Source organism: Mauremys reevesii, unplaced genomic scaffold (assembly GCF_016161935.1).
Source record: "Mauremys reevesii isolate NIE-2019 unplaced genomic scaffold, ASM1616193v1 Contig1, whole genome shotgun sequence".
Lineage (NCBI taxonomy): Eukaryota > Metazoa > Chordata > Testudines > Geoemydidae > Mauremys > Mauremys reevesii.
Genome location: NW_024100715.1, coordinates 1,455,057 through 1,472,516, shown reverse-complemented (window position 1 = coordinate 1,472,516; position 17,460 = coordinate 1,455,057). Strand labels below are relative to the sequence as shown.

Sequence of the window (17,460 nt, the reverse complement as noted above, 5' to 3'; positions counted from 1 at the left end):
AGGATTTTCCTCCCCTGGTAGCGGCCCCCCCCCGTCCTGCCAGAAGGGGCGTGGCCAGGCCCCTCCTCCCCCTCTCCTGCCCTGGGACTGTCACTCCAGCCGGAGCTGCGAGGTGCGTAGGGGGCTGGCTGGGTGTGGGGGAATCCGCCCGGGGGAAGGAGACAAGGGAGAAGGACGGAGCCAGCCAGGTACAGAGAGCCCCGCGTTGTGGGGTCAGGGGCTGGGGCAGGTGGGGGTGATGTCCCAGGAGGCAGGGGTGGGTTAGGGGATCCCTGACGGGGTCAGTTCTGGGGTGTCGGCCCCCCTGGCTGCGCCGGTGGCTGGGGGGCCAGGCTGGGACCCACGTGGGTGAGGAGTTATGGGGGTTAGGGGGTGCTGGGATCTCTGGGAGTTGGTGGGGAGCAGCTTCAGGGAGGGAACCCAGGCGTCCGGGGGGGCAGGCGTTTGGGGGTGGTTGTGTTGGTCTCTAGGGAGTTGGGGGGGAGTCTGCTAGCAGCTGGATGTGGTGTCTCGGGGGTTGTGTGTGTGTGTGGGGGGGTGTATCCCAGCTGGGCGGGATTGTGTGGTGGGGAGACGGTCTGGCAGTGTGTGGGGGGGTGTTGAGTGGTGTCTATAGGTGGGGTGTGGGTTTAGTGACACTAGGGGGTGTAGTGGGGGGGTTGTGTGTGTTGTGTTGTGCGCGGTGGGGTGTGTATGTGCGGTGTGTCTAGCTGGTGTGCACAGATGTGTGTCCCTGGGAGACGATGGGGTGTGTTGCGGGTGTTTGTGTATCTCCAGGAGGGGTGATGTGCTATGTGGGTGTTGTGTGTCTCTGGGCGCTGTTAGGGTCTGGCTGTGCTGTGGGTTGTGTTAGCGTCTCCAGGGTTGTGCGTTGTGTCTCGGGTGCGCGGGGGGGATTTGGGGGGGTCTCTGCTGTCTGGGACCCCCGAGGAGGCTGGATCCCACATCCCCCCCCCGCGCTACCTGGGAACCCCCAACTCACCCCCGCCCCAAACGTGTCCTGCTGAGGGCAGATCCCGGTTTCCCAGGCCCACCCCCCAGCTCTGTGGGTCCTGGCGGTGGGGAGCATTGGGGGGTGGGGAGGGCGTTGACTGGGCAGCCGCTGCTCCTTAGAAGAGAAGCGAGGACCCAGGAGTCCGGGCCGTTACTTCCCCGGGGCCCCGCCCCCGTTCCCCACCCTGCTGCTCCGCAGAGATAACGCGGGGCGGGGGGGGGGGGCAGCTGCACCCAGGGAGACAGCGGGGGGTCGCTAGGGGGGCGCTGGGCAGCAGGGAGCAGGGTGGGGGCAGCAGGGGCGCTGCAGGACCCAACGCCCCAGGGCGGCACTCGGGGGCGCTGGGCGGTGGGGAGCAGGGTGGGGGCAGCAGGGGGCGCAGGGCAGCAGGGAGCAGGGTGGGGGCAGCAGGGGGCGCAGGGCAGCAGGGAGCAGGGTGGGGGCAGCAGGGGGCGCTGCAGGACCCAATGCCCCTGGGCGGCACTCGGGGGCGCTGGGCTGTGGGGAGCCGGGTGGGGGCAGCGGGGGGCGCAGGGCTGCTGGGAGCAGGGTGGGGGCAGCAGGGGGCGCTGGGGTGAAGGAAGCAGGGGGGGCACTAGGGGGCGCTGGGATGCAGGAAGCAGTGGGGGGCAGCAGGGGGCGCTGGGCTGCAGGGAGCAGGGTGGGGGGCAGCAGGGGGCGCTGGGCAGCAGGGAGCCGGGTGGGGGGCAGCAGGGGGCGCTGGGCTGCGGGGAGCCGGGTGGGGGGCAGCAAGGGGCGCTGCAGGACCCGATGCCCCAGGGTGGCACTAGGGGGCGCTGCCCTGCCCGGAGCGTCTCCCCCCGTTTAACCCTTTGCTCCCCGCAGCTCCATGTCCCCGCTATGGCGCGTTCCTCGGCCCGGCCGTGGGGCCCCCTGTGGGTCCTGCCCCTGCTGCTCCTGGCGCCCCACGGGGCCCTCGGCTTCTTCCCCAACTTCTGGTCGCGGGCCATGGCCCTGGCCTGGGGCTCCGCCACCCACCAGGACCTGACGGAGGACGCGCTGCTCAACGCCACCCTGGAGCTTTTCCGGGACCTGCCGCCCCCCCGCGGCCGGCGCCCCGCCTGGGAGCAGCTCCAGGTGAGCCTGGGCCGGGGGGGCCGGCGCCCCCTAGAGGAGACGGGCCCCTGCCCCACTCCCCCCCCCCAGCCAGCCAGTCCCCGCCCCATTCCCCATCCCCTGCCCCCCGAGCCAGCCAGTCCCTGCCCTGGGGCCGGGTGGGAGCCAGTAGAGGACGGGCCCTGCCCCATTCCCTGCCCCCCTGAGCCAGCCAGTCCCTGCCCTGGGGCCGGGGGGAGCCGGCGCCCCCTAGAGGGGACAGGCCCCCGCCCCATTCCCTGGCCCCCTGAGCCAGCCAGTCCCAGCACTGGGGCCGGGGGGGCCGGCGCCCCCTAGAGGGGATGGGCCCCTGCCCCAGTCCCCCGCCCCCCTAGCCAGCCAGTCCCCGCCCCATTCCCCAGTCCCTGCCCCTGCCCCATTCCCCGCCCCCTGAGCCAGCCAGGCCCTGCAGTGGGGCCAGGTGGGAGCTGGTGCCCCCTAGAGGGGACGGGCCCCTGCCCCACTCCCCATTCCCCCCCTCCCGAGCCAGCCAGCGCCCCCCAGGGCCGGCCCCGGCGTCTCACGGCCGCTCTCCCCCTCCCCAGGGCCGGCCCCTGCTGGCGGACGAGGTGTTCGCGGCCTATTACGGCCCCGGGGCGTCGGCCCGGCGGTTCCGCGCGGCGCTGGCGGAGGTGGCCAACGCCAACGCGGCCCTGGACTTCCAGCCGGCGGCGCGGGACGACCCGGTGCTGCACTTCGACGGCGAGTTGCTGCGGCCGGCGGCCGCCTCCCTCCTGCGCGCCCGGCGCGAGGTGCTGCAGGCCCTGGGCGCCGAGCTCTACCCCCTGGCCCGCCGGCGCCTCGGCCAGCTGCTCCACTCGCTGCAGGTCCGCCCGGACGCCGGGGTCCCTCCGCCCCTCGTCCCGCCCCGTCTGCGCGCCCGGCGCTGCTCGGCTCCAGCCCTCTGGTTACCCAGCGTCCGGCCGGCCATCTCTGCCGCCATCCGTCCGTCCATCCATTCATCCACCTCTGCCCCCGTCCATCCCTCTGTCCATCCGTCCGGCCACCTCTGCCCCCAGCCATCCCTCTGTCCATCCGTCCGGCCACCTCTGCCCCCAGCCACCCCTCTGTCCATCCGTCCGGCCATCTCTGCCCCCAGCCATCCCTCTGTCCATCCGTCCGGCCATCTCTGCCCCCAGCCACCCCTCTGTCCATCCGTCCGGCCATCTCTGCCCCCATCCACTCCTCTGTCCATCTGTCCGGCCATCTCTGCCCCCATCCACCCCTCTGTCCATCAGTCCGGCCACCTCTGCCCCCATCCACCCCTCTGTCCATCCGTCCGGCCATCTCTGCCCCCATCCACCCCTCTGTCCATCCGTCCAGCCATCTCTGCCCCCATCCACTCCTCTGTCCATCCGTCCGGCCATCTCTGCCGCCATCCATCCACCCATCCATCCATCCACCTCTGCCCACAGCCATCCCTCTGTCCATCCGTCCAGCCACCTCTGCCCCCATCCATCCCTGTGTCCATCTGTCCAGCCACCTCTGTCCCCAGCCATCCCTCTGTCCATCCGTCCGGCCACCTCTGTCCCCATCCACCCCTCTGTCCATCCGTCCGGCCACCTCTGCCCCCATCCATCCCACAGTCCAACCGTCCGGCCATCTCTGCCCCCATTCGTCCATCTCTGCCCCCGTTCATCCATCTGTCCATCCGTCTCTTCCCCATCCATCCATCCATCCATTCATCCACCTCTGCCCCCCGTTCATCTATCTGTCCGTCTATTCCCCCCTCCGTCCATTCATCCACCTCTGTCCCCATCCATCCCTCTGTCCATCCGTCCGTCCATCTCTGCTCCCATCTGTCGGTACATCCATCCACGCCCCCCTACCCCCGTCCACGCTGTCCATCCATCCAGTCATCCATCTCTGCTACATCCGTCTGTCCATCTCTGCCTCTGTCTGTCCATCCCTTCCCCATCTGTCCATTCTACCCATCCACCTCTGCCCCTGTCTGTCCGTCCAGCCATCTCTGCCTCCCTCCATCCATTCACCCAGCCCAGCTGTGTCCATCCGCCCATCTCCTCCCATCTCTCTCCCAGCTGCTGCCCCCTTCCCTCCGGCCCAGCGTGGGCCAGGGGCAGCCCGTGGTGCGGGGCGGGGGGGGGGCTCTCACGCTCGGCGGCCCATGGGGTGACCCAGAAGGCCAGGAGGGGGTGGCCGGGGGCCGGTCTCCAGGGGCCCATTGGGCCGATTGCTCGTGGTCCGTCCATTTATTTCTCTCTCTCCCGTCTCCCCACCCCCATCTCTCTCCCCTCCCCTCCCGGCAGGATTTCTACAGCCACAGTAACTGGGTCGAACTGGGCCACCGCGGGATCCACCCGGACCTGCTCCAACCCGGCCGTGAGCTGGGCTCCATTGCCGGAGGTACCAGCCCCACCCCGGCCACCTGCCCGGCCTAAGATCGGGGACCCCCTCCCGCCGGGTGCTGCCCAGACCCGCCCCACACTGAGATCGGGGACCCCCTCCCGCCGGGTGCTGCCCAGACCCGCCCCACACTGAGATCGGGGACCCCTCCCGCCGGGTGCTGCCCAGACCCCCCAACGGAGATCGGGGCCCGTCGCGCCGGGTGCTGGCCAGACCCCCCCCCACACACTGAGATCGGGGCCCGTCGCGCCGGGCGCTGCCCGGACCCCACACACACCCCCACATCGGGATCAGGGCCCCCCCCGCGCCGGGGTGCGCCCACCCCACACACACAGAGATCGGGGCCCCGTCGCGCCGGGCGCTGCCGAGACCCCCCCCCACACACTGAGGTCCCCTCGCGCGCCGGGCCGCCCGCCCCCCCCACACACTGAGGTCGGGGCCCGTCGCGCCGGGCGCTGCCCAGACCCCCCCACACACACTGAGGTCGGGGCCCGTCGCGCCGGGCGCTGCCCAGACCCCCTCCCCCCCCCACTGAGGTTGGGGCCCGTCGCGCCGGGCGCTGCCCTCCTAAGAAATTCCTGGTCCCGACCGAGTCGCAGTCGTAACACGGATCGTTTCTCCTCCTTTCTCCTGGGGAAACCGAGGCACAGAGCGGCCACGTGCCCGAGGTCGCCTGGGGGAGGGGAGGTTCCGGGGCGGCGCTGGGGACAGAACCCAGGCGTCCGGCCGGACCTACCTTCACCCCCCGCCCTTTCCCCGCCTCTCCCGCAGCCGATGTCCCGACCTGCCGCTCCTGCACCGGCTGGACCTGCCAGGGGAACCTCCTGGGCTCGCTCCGGCAGCGCGGGCTGCTGACCAGCGGCTACTTCGGCTCCGAGCCGGGGAAACCGCCCGGTAGGGCTCAGCGGGGCCGGGTTTGGGGGTGACCCCCAGTCCCTCCCTCCTGCACAGCCCCAGCCTGGGGCTCTGCGGCATTGACCAGCACCCCAACATTTTGCAGTGCGGAGGGAACAGAGGGGGGGCTGTGACCCCCCCCGGGGGAGGGCTTATGTGGGGGTGACGTGGAAACCCCAGTCTGGGGGTGCATGGCTGGTGTGTGCCAAGGTGTCAGGGAGGGGCCCCCCAAGATGTTAAGGGGTGATACCAATGTCGGGGGGGCTATGAAAGTTGCTGATTTGGGGTTCCTGGTTAGGTGGGGGGGCAGAGGGCAGGACCCCAATAATTTAGGGGGGTGCCGCTTATTTCTGCTGCAGGCAACGAGCGCCCAATACTGAGGGTGAATGGTGACCCCGATAATGCGAGCGTTACCTTTCGGGGGCTCAGGGTTGCTCTGGACGATTCGGGGGTGAAGGGGCGGCTGGCTGTGGTTTGGGGAGGCAGAGGTGACCCCAATAATTGGGGGGTACCTCTGCGAGGGGAGCAGGGTGGGGGTTGATATTGGGATCATGGGGGGGCATCAGAGGAGGGTGACCCCAAAAATCAGGCAGGACAATGTGGGGGGAGATTTTAACGGGGAGGGTTTTTGGGGGGCCCTGGGGGCGATTTGGGGGAGCAGGGAGGCTAACTGAAGCCTTTCTCCGCTGTTCCCCCCCAGGGAAGTGCAGCCACGGGGGGCAGCTCGACAGCAGCCGCCTGCGGGACCCCCAAGGGGGGATAAACAAGGACAGTTCGTCCCCCCTCTTCTCCCCCCACCACTATCTGCACGGCCCGGCGGCCGGCCTGGCCCTCGAGGCCTCGGCCCGGTTCCTGCGAGACCTGCGGCGGGACCTGGCCCATGACAAGCGATTCATGAGGTGAGAGCCCCCCTGCGAGCCCCCCCCACCCTGCTCGGGACCCCTCCCCCACACCCTGCTCGGGGCCCCTCCCCCTACACCCCCTGCGAGCCCCCACCCTGCTCGGGACCCCTCCCCACACCCTGCTCAGGGCCCCTCCCCACACCCCTGCGAGGCCCCACCCTGCTCGGGACCCCTCCCCACACCCCACTCAGGGCCCCTCCCACACCCCGCTCAGGACCCTCCCCCACCCCGCTGCAGGCCCCCAACACCCCACTGGTCCCCCTCCCCACACCCTGCTCGGGACCCCTCCCCACACCCCACTGCGAGCCCCCACACCCCCTGATTGGGCCCCTCCCCACACCCCACTGCGACCCCTCCCCACCCCGCTCGGGGCCCCCTCCCCTACACCCCACTGCGAGCCCCCCCCCACCCCACTCGGGGCCCCTCCCCCACACCCCACTGCGACCCCTCCCCCTACACCCCACTCGGGCCCCTCCCCCACGCCCCCGGATCAGCCCTGCCCCCCCTCACCCGGCTCGTGGGGTGATGGCCACCGGCTCAGGCCTGGCCCCCACACCTGTATCGGCCCCAATCCCTGGATCCGGGGTGTCCCCGCACTTGGTCCTGGCTGCCATACCTGGATCCAGGGTCACGTCCCCCCACTCGGCCCCGGCCCCCCCAGCCGGATCCCCCCCCCCAGCCCCCACACCTGGATCCAGGGTCACGTCCCCCTGCCTGGCCCCATCCCTCGCGACGTCGCCCCCCCGTCCCCTCCCGCCGGTGACCGAGCGTCCGTCTGTGCCCCGGCCCCGCAGGCTGCTGGACGTCAGCCCCGGCGTGGGGCTCAGCTTGGTGCTGGACACCACGGGCAGCATGGGCGAGGAGATCGGCGCCGCCCGGCTCCAGGCCCGCGACATCCTCACCCGCCGGCTGGGGGGCCCCGAGGAGCCCGACTTCTACCTGCTGGTCCCCTTCCACGACCCCGGTGCATCCGGGGGAGGGGGCGATGGGGGGCACTGGGGGCTGGGGGGTGCGCGCCCCCTGGGGAGGGGAACCCCCAATGTTACCGGCTCGTCCTGCACGGATCTGCCCAGCGCCAGCTCCCGAAATCCTTCCGCGGGGAGGGGACCCCGCCCGCTCTCGGCCCGGGGCCGGATTTCCACCCCCTGGTTTGAGACCAAACGCCCCAAGTGTCGGGGGCGGAAGCCGGAAAGAGGCGGGACGGGGGTTTGGGGGCAGGGGTGGAGTGGGGCCTCCCGGGCTGATTCCAGGCCAGTGGCTGCTCCCCAGGTGTAGACACACGTCACGGGCTGTGGGGTTCAGAGGGAGCATTGGGGGGCTGGGTGGGGCCGCTCGGGGGTGGGGCCCAGCGGGATTTAGGGCGACTGCCCTTTGACTCCCGCCCTTCCCCGAGCCTGGCCCCCTGCCTCGGTTTCCCCCTTCAGGCTTCGGGCCCGTGCACAAGACGAGCGACGCCGACGAATTCCTGAGGATCCTGAATTCGATCAGCCCCCTGGCCGGGGGCGACGAGCCCGAGATGTGTCTGTCGGCGCTGCAGGTACCGGAGCCGGGTCCTGCCCCCCACGGCCCCCCCGTTTCTCATCCCCCCCAATCCTGCCCCCCCGACCCTCCCACTTCTCAGCCCCCCAATCCCTGCCCCGCGGCCCCCAATCCTGCCCCCCATGACCCTCCCACTTCTCAGCCCCCCAATCCCTGCCCCACGGCCCCCAATCCTGCCCCCCATGACCCTCCCACTTCTCAGCCCCCCAATCCCTGCCCCGCGGCCCCCAATCCTGCCCCTGCCTCCCCACTTCTCAGCCCCCCAATCCTGCCCCCCATGACCCTCCCACTTCTCAGCCCCCAATCCCTGCCCCTCAGCCCCCAGTCCTGCTCCCCTGCCCCCAGCCCTCCTACTTCTCATCCCCTTCAAATTCCACCCCACAGCCCCAATCCTGCTCCCTTTCCCCCAACCCCAGTTTTACCTCCTCTGTTCCCATCCCCCATTTCCCACTCCCTGAAACAGCACCCCATATCCAATCCTGAGCCCCACACTTCAGCCCCGGTTTCCTTGCCTAGGCACCTCCCCTCTCCCACAACCCCCATTTCTGATCTCCTGCTCCCCGCCCCCGCAGCTCTCTGGTCCCTCCGGCCCACAGCCCCCATCTGGCCCCCCGACAGCTCTCTGTGTCCCCCCAGCTGGCCCTGCTGCACTCGCCCCCCATGTCCGAGATCTTCGTCTTCACGGACGCCTCGGCGAAGGACGCCCACCTCCGGAGCAGCGTGGAGGCCCTGATCCAGGAGCGCAGGTGCAAGGTGGGCAGCCCCTGGCGGGTGGGAGACCCTACCAAAACAAACGGATGCCCGAGAGACCCTACACTAACAACCTGGCAGAGCAAAGGTAAACGGCAAAGCAAAACGATGTTGGGACTTCCAGGAGGCCCTGCGATAACAAACCGTCTGAACCGAGAGAAGAGAGAAATCAAAACAAGGAAAATACTTTTGGTAGGCCCTACAATAACAAACCGCTCCAACAAGAGGAAACCAAAACAAAAAGAGCATTGGGTTAGGCCCGGATATAACACAAACCGTCCCACTAATGATTAAATAACAACCCCAAACCACCCCAGCGCTTTGAGTAGGCCCTACAATAACAAACCGCCCCACTAACGATTAAAGAACAAACCCAAACCTCCCCAGCGCTTTGAGCAGGTCCTACAATAACAAACCCAAACCTCCCCAGTGCTTTCAGTAGGCCCTACAATAACAAACCCAAACCTCCCCAGTGCTTTCAGTAGGCCCTACAATAACAAACCCAAACCTCCCCAGTGCTTTCAGTAGGCCCTACAATAACAAACCCAAACCTCCCCAGTGATTTCAGTAGGCCCTACAATAACAGAGCCAGGGTCTCGCAGCTCCCTGGGGAATCTCACCTCCTCTTGGCTCCTCGCCAGGTGACTTTCCTGATCACGGAGGACCCCTCCAGGACACGGGTGAGGCGGGAGGTGCTGGCCCCTGACCGCTTTGACCTGTATGTGGACCTGGCCCGCAGCTCCGGCGGCCAGATTATCTTCACCGACAACGCCAACATCCGGCAGGTGGCGGGCGTCATCGGCGAGACCACTGCTTCCTCGGTACGGAGAGGGGACCCCGGCGTGCGGGACGGCAGCGCTGGGTGTCACCCCCGGGGGGGCGGAGACAGGGATGGGGAATGGGACCCCGGCGCCCGGGACGGCAGCACAGAGTTGTCCCCTGGGAGGGGCGGAGACAGGGATGGGGAATGGAACCCAGGTGTCCGGGACGGCAGCGCTGGGTGTCACCCCTGGGTGGGGCTGGAGACAGGGATGGGGAATGGGACCCAGGATCCCTCACCTCTTGGAGGGCGATGGAGAGGAGGGACCCCGGCGTCTGGGACGGTGCTGACGCTGCTGTGTTTTGGGGATGGGGGCCCTGTGTTTCCAGGTGACCCTGTTCCAGTACCAGAGGGGGGGCAGCTCGGGCCCCGAGGGGCTGGGCCGGAGGGGGCAGAGGAAACGGGCCGCCTGGGAGAGCCACCGCTTCTGGATCGACAGCCGGGTGGACGGGGCCATAGTGACCGTCCAGGGGGACGTCGGCACCTTCCGGCTCCAGGACCCGAGCGGTGAGTCCAGGGGGAGACGCCCCCACCCGATCGGGGGGAGGGATCCGCGTGTCCCGGCCTCGGCCCACCTGCCCCTTCGCCCCACAGGGACCTCCCAGAGCTCGGACGCCGCCAGCGGCCCCCTGGGCACCGGCCAGCGATTCGGGACTTTCCACCGGCTCGAGCTCTCGCCCCGGCCGCCCGTCGGCCTCTGGACCCTGGAGGTGCAGGCGCAGGGCAACTACTCGGTGCACGTGCGAGGTGAGGAAAGGGTTAAACCTGGCAGGGAGTGGGGTATGGGGCTGCTCCCTCTGGGGGGCGCCGGCTCCCCCCGGCCCCAGGGCAGGGCCTGGCTGGCTCGGGGCGGGGCAGGGAATGGGGCAGGGGCCTGTCCCCTCTGGGGGGCACCGGCTCCCCCCCGGCCCCAGGGCAGGACTGGCTGGCTCAGGGGGGCAGGGAATGGGGCAGGGGCCTGTCCCCTCTAGGGGGCACCGGCTCCCCCCCGGCCCCAGGGCGGGACTGGCTGGCTCGGGGCGGGGCAGGGAAGGGGGCCCGGGACCTCTCCCCTAATGGGGTCCCCCCGCTCTGTTACCAGGCAACAGCTCGCTGGATTTCCTGTCTTACTTCGCTGTCCCGGCCCAGGGGCCCCACCCAGGACTCTTCAAGCTGGACAGTCGCCCGGTGAGAGGTAAGCTCGGGGGGGGGGGCTCAGCAGGGGGTTCTCCCCCCCCTTCAGGGCTGCCCCATTGCCCCAGGGTGGCGCTAGGGGCTGTGTATGGGGAGCCCCAGTGTTCTGGGGTCACTCTGCTTTCACTCAGCTGTGAATCTCCCGTCACTTCCTCTCCCACGTTGTGGGTCTGTTCCCCCAGCTGCCCCGCCCCAGAGCTGGCTGCATCCCCGGGCCAGGTGAGCCATTATGTGCGGCTGTTCTCTCAGCTGCCTCACCCCAGAGCTGGCTGCATCTGAGCGCCAGGCGAGCCATCCCCATGTGGCGTTATGTGCGGCTGTTCCCCCAGCTGCCCCGCCCCAGAGCTGGCTGCATCCCCGCGCCAGGTGAGCCATCCCCATGTGGCGTTATGTGCGGCTGTTCCCCCAGCTGCCCCGCCCCAGAGCTGGCTGCATCCCCGCGCCGGGTGATTCGTCCCCATGTGGTGTTGTGTGTGGCTGTTCCCCAGCTGCCCCGCCCCAGAGCTGGCTGCATCCCCGCGCCGGGTGAGCCATTATGTGCAGCTGTTCTCCCAGCTGCCTCACCCCAGAGCTGGCTGCATCTCAGCGCCGGGCGAGCCGTCCCCATGTGGCGTTATTTGCGGCTGTTCCCCCAGCTGCCCCGCCCCAGAGCTGGCTGCATCTCAGCGCCGGGTGAGCCGTCCCCATGTGGCATTATGTGTGGCTGTTCCCCAGCTGCCCCACCCCAGAGCTGGCTGCATCTCAGCGCCGGGTGAGCCGTTATGTGCGGCTGTTCTCCCAGCTGCCCCACCCCAGAGCTGGCTGCATCTCCGCGCCGGGTGAGCCGTTATGTGCGGCTGTTCTCCCAGCTGCCCCACCCCAGAGCTGGCTGCATCCCCGCGCCGGGTGAGCTGTCCCCATGTGGCGTTATGTGTGGCTGTTCCCCAGCTGCCCCACCCCAGAAGCGGCCGCATCCGAGCCCAAGGGCTTTGGGCTCTGCCGTGGTCGGGGATCGTCTCGACGGGGGCTTGGACTCAGTTCTGGTTCTGACCCGACAGGGCTGCCTCTGTCGCTGGTCCTGGCCGTGACGGGGCTGACCCGGCCGGGCGAGGGCTCGGTCCGGATGGAGGCGGTGGAGCTGGCGGACCCCCTCACGGGCCGGCGGCTGGGCGGGGAGCTGCCGCTCCAGGAAGTGGCCAAGGGGACGGGGCTTTACGCTGCGGCCCTGCCCCCGGCCCTGCCCCGGGGGGGCTTCGCGCTGATCCTGCGAGGGTCCGACAGCCGGGGCCGGCGCGTGGAGAGGCCAGCCCCCCAGGTCACCTCGGCCGTGGGGTTCCTGCTGCAGGTCGGTGCTGCTGGGCCCAGGGCGGCGCTAGGGGGCCTGGGCTGCAGGGAGGGGGCGGGGGGCTCTGGGGGGTGCTGTGGTGCAGGTAGTGGGGCAGGGGGCTCAGTGGGGGGTGCAATGGTGTAGGGAGGGAACTGGGGTGCAGTGGGGGCACCATGCTGCAGGGAGGGAGTTTGGGGACTCTGAGGTGGGCGCTGTACTGCAAGCAGGGGTGGGGCTCTGTGCTGCAGGGAGAAGGGTGGGGGTTTGAGGGGCTCCGTGCTGCAGGGAGGGGTGGGAGGCTATGGGGGTCGCCATGCGGCAGGAGGGGCCCAGTGGGGGCTCTGTGCTGCAGGGAAGGGGTGGGGGCTATGGGGGTCGATGATGCAGCAGGGAGGGGGTCCAGTGGGGGGCTCCGGGGTGCAGGGAGGGGGTGGGGGCTCCGTGCTGTAGGGAGGGGGTGGGGGGGCTATGGGGGTCGCCATGTGGCAGGGAGGGGGCCCAGTGGGGGTCGGCGTGTGGTGCTCCCCCCCCCCAAGCCAGCTCTGCCCGGTTCTCCCCCCAGCTGAGCAGCGCCGGGCCCCTGTTCCCGGGGCAGACGGGCGCCGTCGCCTGGTGGGTCTGGAACCCCGAGGAGCCCCAGGAGCTGGGCCTGGCCGTGAGCAGCGACCCCGGCTACCCCGTCAGCACCTCCAGCCCACGGTAACCCCCCGGGGCCCGTCCGTCTGTCTGTGCTCGGCTCCCCAGGCTGGCCGCCCGGCTGGCCGTCCGTCCCTCAGCTCCCAGGGTCGGTCTGTCCTGCCTATCCATCCCCTGGCTCCCTGCATTGGTCGGTCTGTCCATCGCTCTGTCCATCGGCTCCCGGGGTTGCTTTGTCCGTCCATCCATCCATTGGCTCCAAGGGTCGGTCTGTCCATCCATCCATCCCTTGGCTCCCAGGCTGTCTGTCCGTCTGTCCATTGGCTCCCTGGATCAGTCCGTCCATCCATCCTTTGGCTCCCGGGGTCAGTCTGTCCATTGGCTCCTGGGGTTGGTGTGTCCGTCAGTCTGTCCTTTGGCTCCCGGGGTCAGTCTGTCTGCCCGTCCCTCCTTGCCCCACAGCATCCGTCTGTCCCTCTTCGGCTCCCAGCTTCCGTCCATCTGTCCCTTGCCCGCCCCGCCCCCGCCGGTGCTGACCCCGCCTCTCGCGCAGGCTGCAGCTGGCCAGGAACCAGACGGCGACGGGCGTCATCTCGCTGCAGGTGCCCGGCAGCGCCCCCCCCGGGTCGGCCGTCACCGTCACCCTCCGCGCCGACCCCCTTTCCCCGGCCGGGGACGCCAACTTCGCCTTCATCCAGCTCCTGGTGCTGCACCGGCCACCGGTGAGTCCGGGGGCGCGCGGCCAGCAGCTGGCACCAGGGCCCTGGCTCCGCACTGGCTCTCGGCTGTTCAGGGAACTGAAATGTCCTGCAGCAAAACTTCCTGAGCTGCTGAAACTAAAATGCAACGTCCCAAACTGTGTGAGTCGCTGAGAAAACCCTGTGAGGGGCTGGGTCACAGAAACCCCCTTGGGAGCTGCCACCCGATGTGCCCAGGCTACGTCTGCCCCTGCTTCCCCTGCCAGCTGGGGGCCCGGCCCCCCGTCTTGCTGAGCCAGACACGCCCGTCTGCACCAGCACAGACCCCGCGTCTGAATTACCTGCCCCAAAGCTGCAGGTTTTCCCGAAAGCAGCTCACAGACGTGTGCTCATCTCTAACACCCGGATGCCCAACTCCCAGTGGGGTCTCAACCCGAATCAATCCATTTTACCCGGTATAAAGCTCATACGGGGGAAACTCATCAACCGTTCACCCTCTGGAACACTGACAGAGAGCTGCACGGCTGTCTGCTCCCCCAGGTATTAACACAGACTCTGGGTTAATTAATGAGTAAAAAGTGATTTGATTAACTACAGAAAGGAGGATTTCAGTGGCTCCAAGTAGTGACAGACAGAACAAAGTGAATCACCAAGTAAAATAAAACGCGCCAGTCTAAGCTTACTACAGTAATAAACTGAATACGGATAAAATCTCACCCTCGGATGTTTCAATCAGCTGCTATCACAGACTGGAGCCTTCCTGGTCTGGGCACAATCCTTTCCCCTGCTCCAGCCCCTGTTCCCGCTCAGGGGGTAGCTCGGGGATTCCCCGTGATGGCTCCTTCTCTTCCACCCATTCATAGACCTTTGGCACCAGGCGGGAATCCTTTGTCCCTCTGGGTCAGAGCCGTAACAAGGAATTTTTGCGCCCGAGGCAAGGGCCGGCTCCAGGCTCTTTGGTGGCGGGTCCCCGAGTCCCTGTCGGAGGGAAGGATCTGCCGCCGAAGAATGAATGAAGCGGCGGCGGCAATTCAGCGGCAGGTGCTTCCCTCCAAGAGGGACTCAGGGACCCGCCGCCGAAGAAGTGGCGGTGGTAGAGCTGCCGCCGAAGCGGATCACGGTGGAGCTGCGTCCCTCCGCCTGGCCCTTGTTACGGCGCTGCCCTGGGCTCCCACCCCTCCTCCTCCTCACTGGAAAAGCACCAGGTTAAGGCTGGATTCCCGTTCAGGTGACATGATCCCATGTCCCTGCAGGACTTCATTGCCCACCTGCCAGCGCACACGTATGCAGGAAAACTTACAGGTGAAACACACCCATCTGCAGCCAATCGTCCTGGCTCCTGGGAGCCATCAAGAGTTCAAACCACCATTAACGGCCCCACTTTGCATAATTACAACAGGCCCTCAGAGTTATATTCCACGTTTCTCGTTTCAGATACGAGCGTGGTACATTTATACAAATAGGATGATCACGCTCAGTAGATGAGCTTTGTAATGATCCCTTCCAAGAGACCTTTTGCATGAAGCATATTCCAGTTACATCATATTCCCACTCCTCAGCATAGTTCATAAAATCTTACTGAGTGCAACGTCTCACGCTCCCCGAGAAATCAAACGCCAGAAAGCTTTGTGAGTCATTGAAAAAACCAGGGACCGAGAAGGCGGCCTGAGCGTTGTCAGTCGACCGTAGGAAACCAGGACAATTAATTCCCTAAACTCTGTGACTCATTAGCATAAAACTGGAGAAAGGAAATAATGATCGCCAAGATTTTGGGGTAAGATGAGAAATGTAAACGCGTCCCCAAATTGTGACTCAGGAGTATAAAATTGGGGAAAGTAAATGCCATAAACGTTGTGATCTGCCCGTGTAAAACTAAGGGAATGAAATGTTAAAAAACCAACATCATGAGTTTTCACTATAAACTGAGGGACGTGAAATGCCAAAGCGTAATTGATCTAAAACTAGGGAAATGAAATAGTCAAAGATGACGTGAGTTGTCAGGGTAAAACTAGGTCCGGTAAAGGCCGTTAAGCGTCGTTGAGCATTAACGGAAATGAAATAGTGAAGAAATGTGGTGATTTGTGAACATAAAACTAGGGCAATTAACAACCAAGCCCCTTTGGGAAGCGTTTCTATAAAAGTGGGGATGCGCCATGCAAAGAAACCGAGTGAGCTCCCGATACGACGGGGGAAATTCAATACCCAGGAAGCTTTGTGAATCGTTAAGAAAAAAACAAAGGAAACGAAACGCCCCCAGATGTGGTGAGTTGTTAATGTGTAATTGCCCTGGTTATAGATTAAAAATCTGTGTCCCCCCCTAGCCGGTGGGTTCACGGCCCGGCGCTGGCCTGTTCGCCCACCCTGTCGCTTTCTTCCTGCAGGTGCCGAATCGCGCCTCCCCTCCCTGCAACGTCACCTCGGTGGCTGGCACCTGCGGCCCACCAGGGTCCCCCTGCCGCGAGCGCCGCTGGACGGCCAGGCTGCGGATCTGGGACGGGGACGGCATCCGGTCGGTGCGGGCAGGGGGCGCGGCCGTGCCCCACTGGGCTGATGGCCAGGCTGCGACGGCCACCTACTCCTCCGACTGCTGCACCCGGGAGGCGGAGCTTCTGGTGACCAATCGGCTGGGGGAGGAGTATCGGTGCCCGGTGGCGGCGCCTCCTGCTGGCGCCGCGGGGGACCTGGCTCTCACCCCCTGGTGGGGGGTGGCAGCGTTGGCCGTTCAGGTGGCCTTTCATGTCGGGCTGGGGCACTGATGCCACAGGGCGCCCCCTAGTGTGTGTGTGGAGCTATGGTACAGCATCCAGTCCTGGCTACGGCACCCTCTACTGGAGACAGGTGGTACTGCACCCAGCTGGGAGGTTCTTCCTATAGGGTGCCCTCTAGTGGAGACAGGTGGTACTGCACCCAGCTGGGACGCTCTTCCTATATGGTGCCCTCTAGTGGAGACAATTGGTACTGCACCCGGCTGGGATGCTTTTCCTATAGGGTGCCCTCTAGTGGAGACAGGTGGTACTGCACTCGGCTGGACGTTCTTCCTCTAGGGTGCCCTCTAGTGGGGATGCGGTAGAGCATCCAGGTCAGCTCTCCTCTGCAGCTGCACTGGGGGCTGCTGGGAGAAAAGGGACCGGTGACCGTGTAGCTCTAACACCCTGCAGTGTGTGTGTGTGTGTGAGAGAGAGGGGGGTGGGCGGAGGGGTTTCATACTGTGACACCCCCGGGTCGGGAATCCGGGATGGGCTATTTGAGATGCTTTTCTGAGCTGACACCAGAAATACAAATAATTTCCAGCAAAAAATAATGTATTTTCCCCCAACTTTGTGGGATGAATGTTACACCCTGACTCCATTTCCCAGCACCAACGCCCAGCGTGAGTCATGGCGAGAGCTCCTGGAGGTCAGGGCCTCTCAGTCACGGCGGTGGGATTCGAACTCAGAACCTCCTGGGTGCCCGTCCGCTGGACGTTCTCCTAGGCCGCAGAGCACAGAATGGCCGGGCTGCCTTGTGTTAATGCACAAGGCTGCGTGTCAGGACTCCTGGAGTCAATTCCTGCCTCTTCTGGGCAAGTCCCTTTCCTGGTCTGTGCCTCAGTTTCCCCTTGGTCTGTCTAGTGTGTAAGCACTTCAAGGCTGAAACTATCCCGTGTCTGTATGCAGACCTAGTGCAACAGGGGCCCTGATCTCAGTCAGGAGGGGTGTGTGCAGTACCTGGAGCCCTGATCTTAGTTGGGGAGGGCGGGGTTTGCAGTGCCTGGCATGACGGGGCTGGGATCTCTATTCTGCCTTTCGAAGCTGCCCATGATCGTCCTGACCCGAGATGCTTTTTAAATTTCATCTCCTAATGGTTGGAAGAGTTGTGGCTCCTTTGTATATTTTGGCTAATTATTTTCAATAAGTGAATTATTTTTGGATTATATTTATTTCCGGTGATTCTGGTATTTCTGGGTGATGATTTTAAATTGGGTTTATTGTTTGGATGTTTGTGCTTTTTTTTTGTTAGTTTTGTTTTTGTTTTTTGGTTGGTTAAAGATACCACTTTTTAAAAAAAATTAAACTGCTGTTAATAAAATTGATAATGCCACAGAAGAGGTGAGTTCCAATTCTGATTTGGGACATGGGGTCTGTCCCCTCTAGGGGGCGCTGGCTCCCATCCGGCCCCAGGGCAGGGACTGGCTGGCTCAGGGGGGCGGGGAATGGGGCAGGGGCCTGTCCCCTCTAGGGGGCGCCAGCTCCCATCCGGCCCCAATCCCTGGCTCAGCGAGGCAGGGA

At 65.9% G+C, this 17,460-nt stretch overlaps 1 protein-coding gene across 1 annotated transcript; it reads left to right on the top strand.

The window, feature by feature from the left end:
- The first annotated feature begins 79 nt into the window (after positions 1 to 79).
- On the top strand, positions 80 to 16,384 carry VWA7 (von Willebrand factor A domain containing 7). Its single transcript, XM_039517249.1, has 17 exons — positions 80 to 112; positions 1,841 to 2,092; positions 2,656 to 2,937; positions 4,378 to 4,474; positions 5,246 to 5,368; positions 6,069 to 6,267; positions 7,065 to 7,234; positions 7,695 to 7,807; positions 8,446 to 8,562; positions 9,201 to 9,380; positions 9,709 to 9,886; positions 9,974 to 10,126; positions 10,461 to 10,553; positions 11,590 to 11,876; positions 12,421 to 12,557; positions 13,048 to 13,216; positions 15,574 to 16,384. The coding sequence occupies exons 2-17, from the start codon at positions 1,856 to 1,858 to the stop codon at positions 15,946 to 15,948; spliced, it is 2,910 nt and encodes a 969-aa protein (XP_039373183.1). The 5' UTR covers positions 80 to 112; positions 1,841 to 1,855; the 3' UTR covers positions 15,949 to 16,384.
- The last annotated feature ends 1,076 nt before the right edge of the window (positions 16,385 to 17,460 follow it).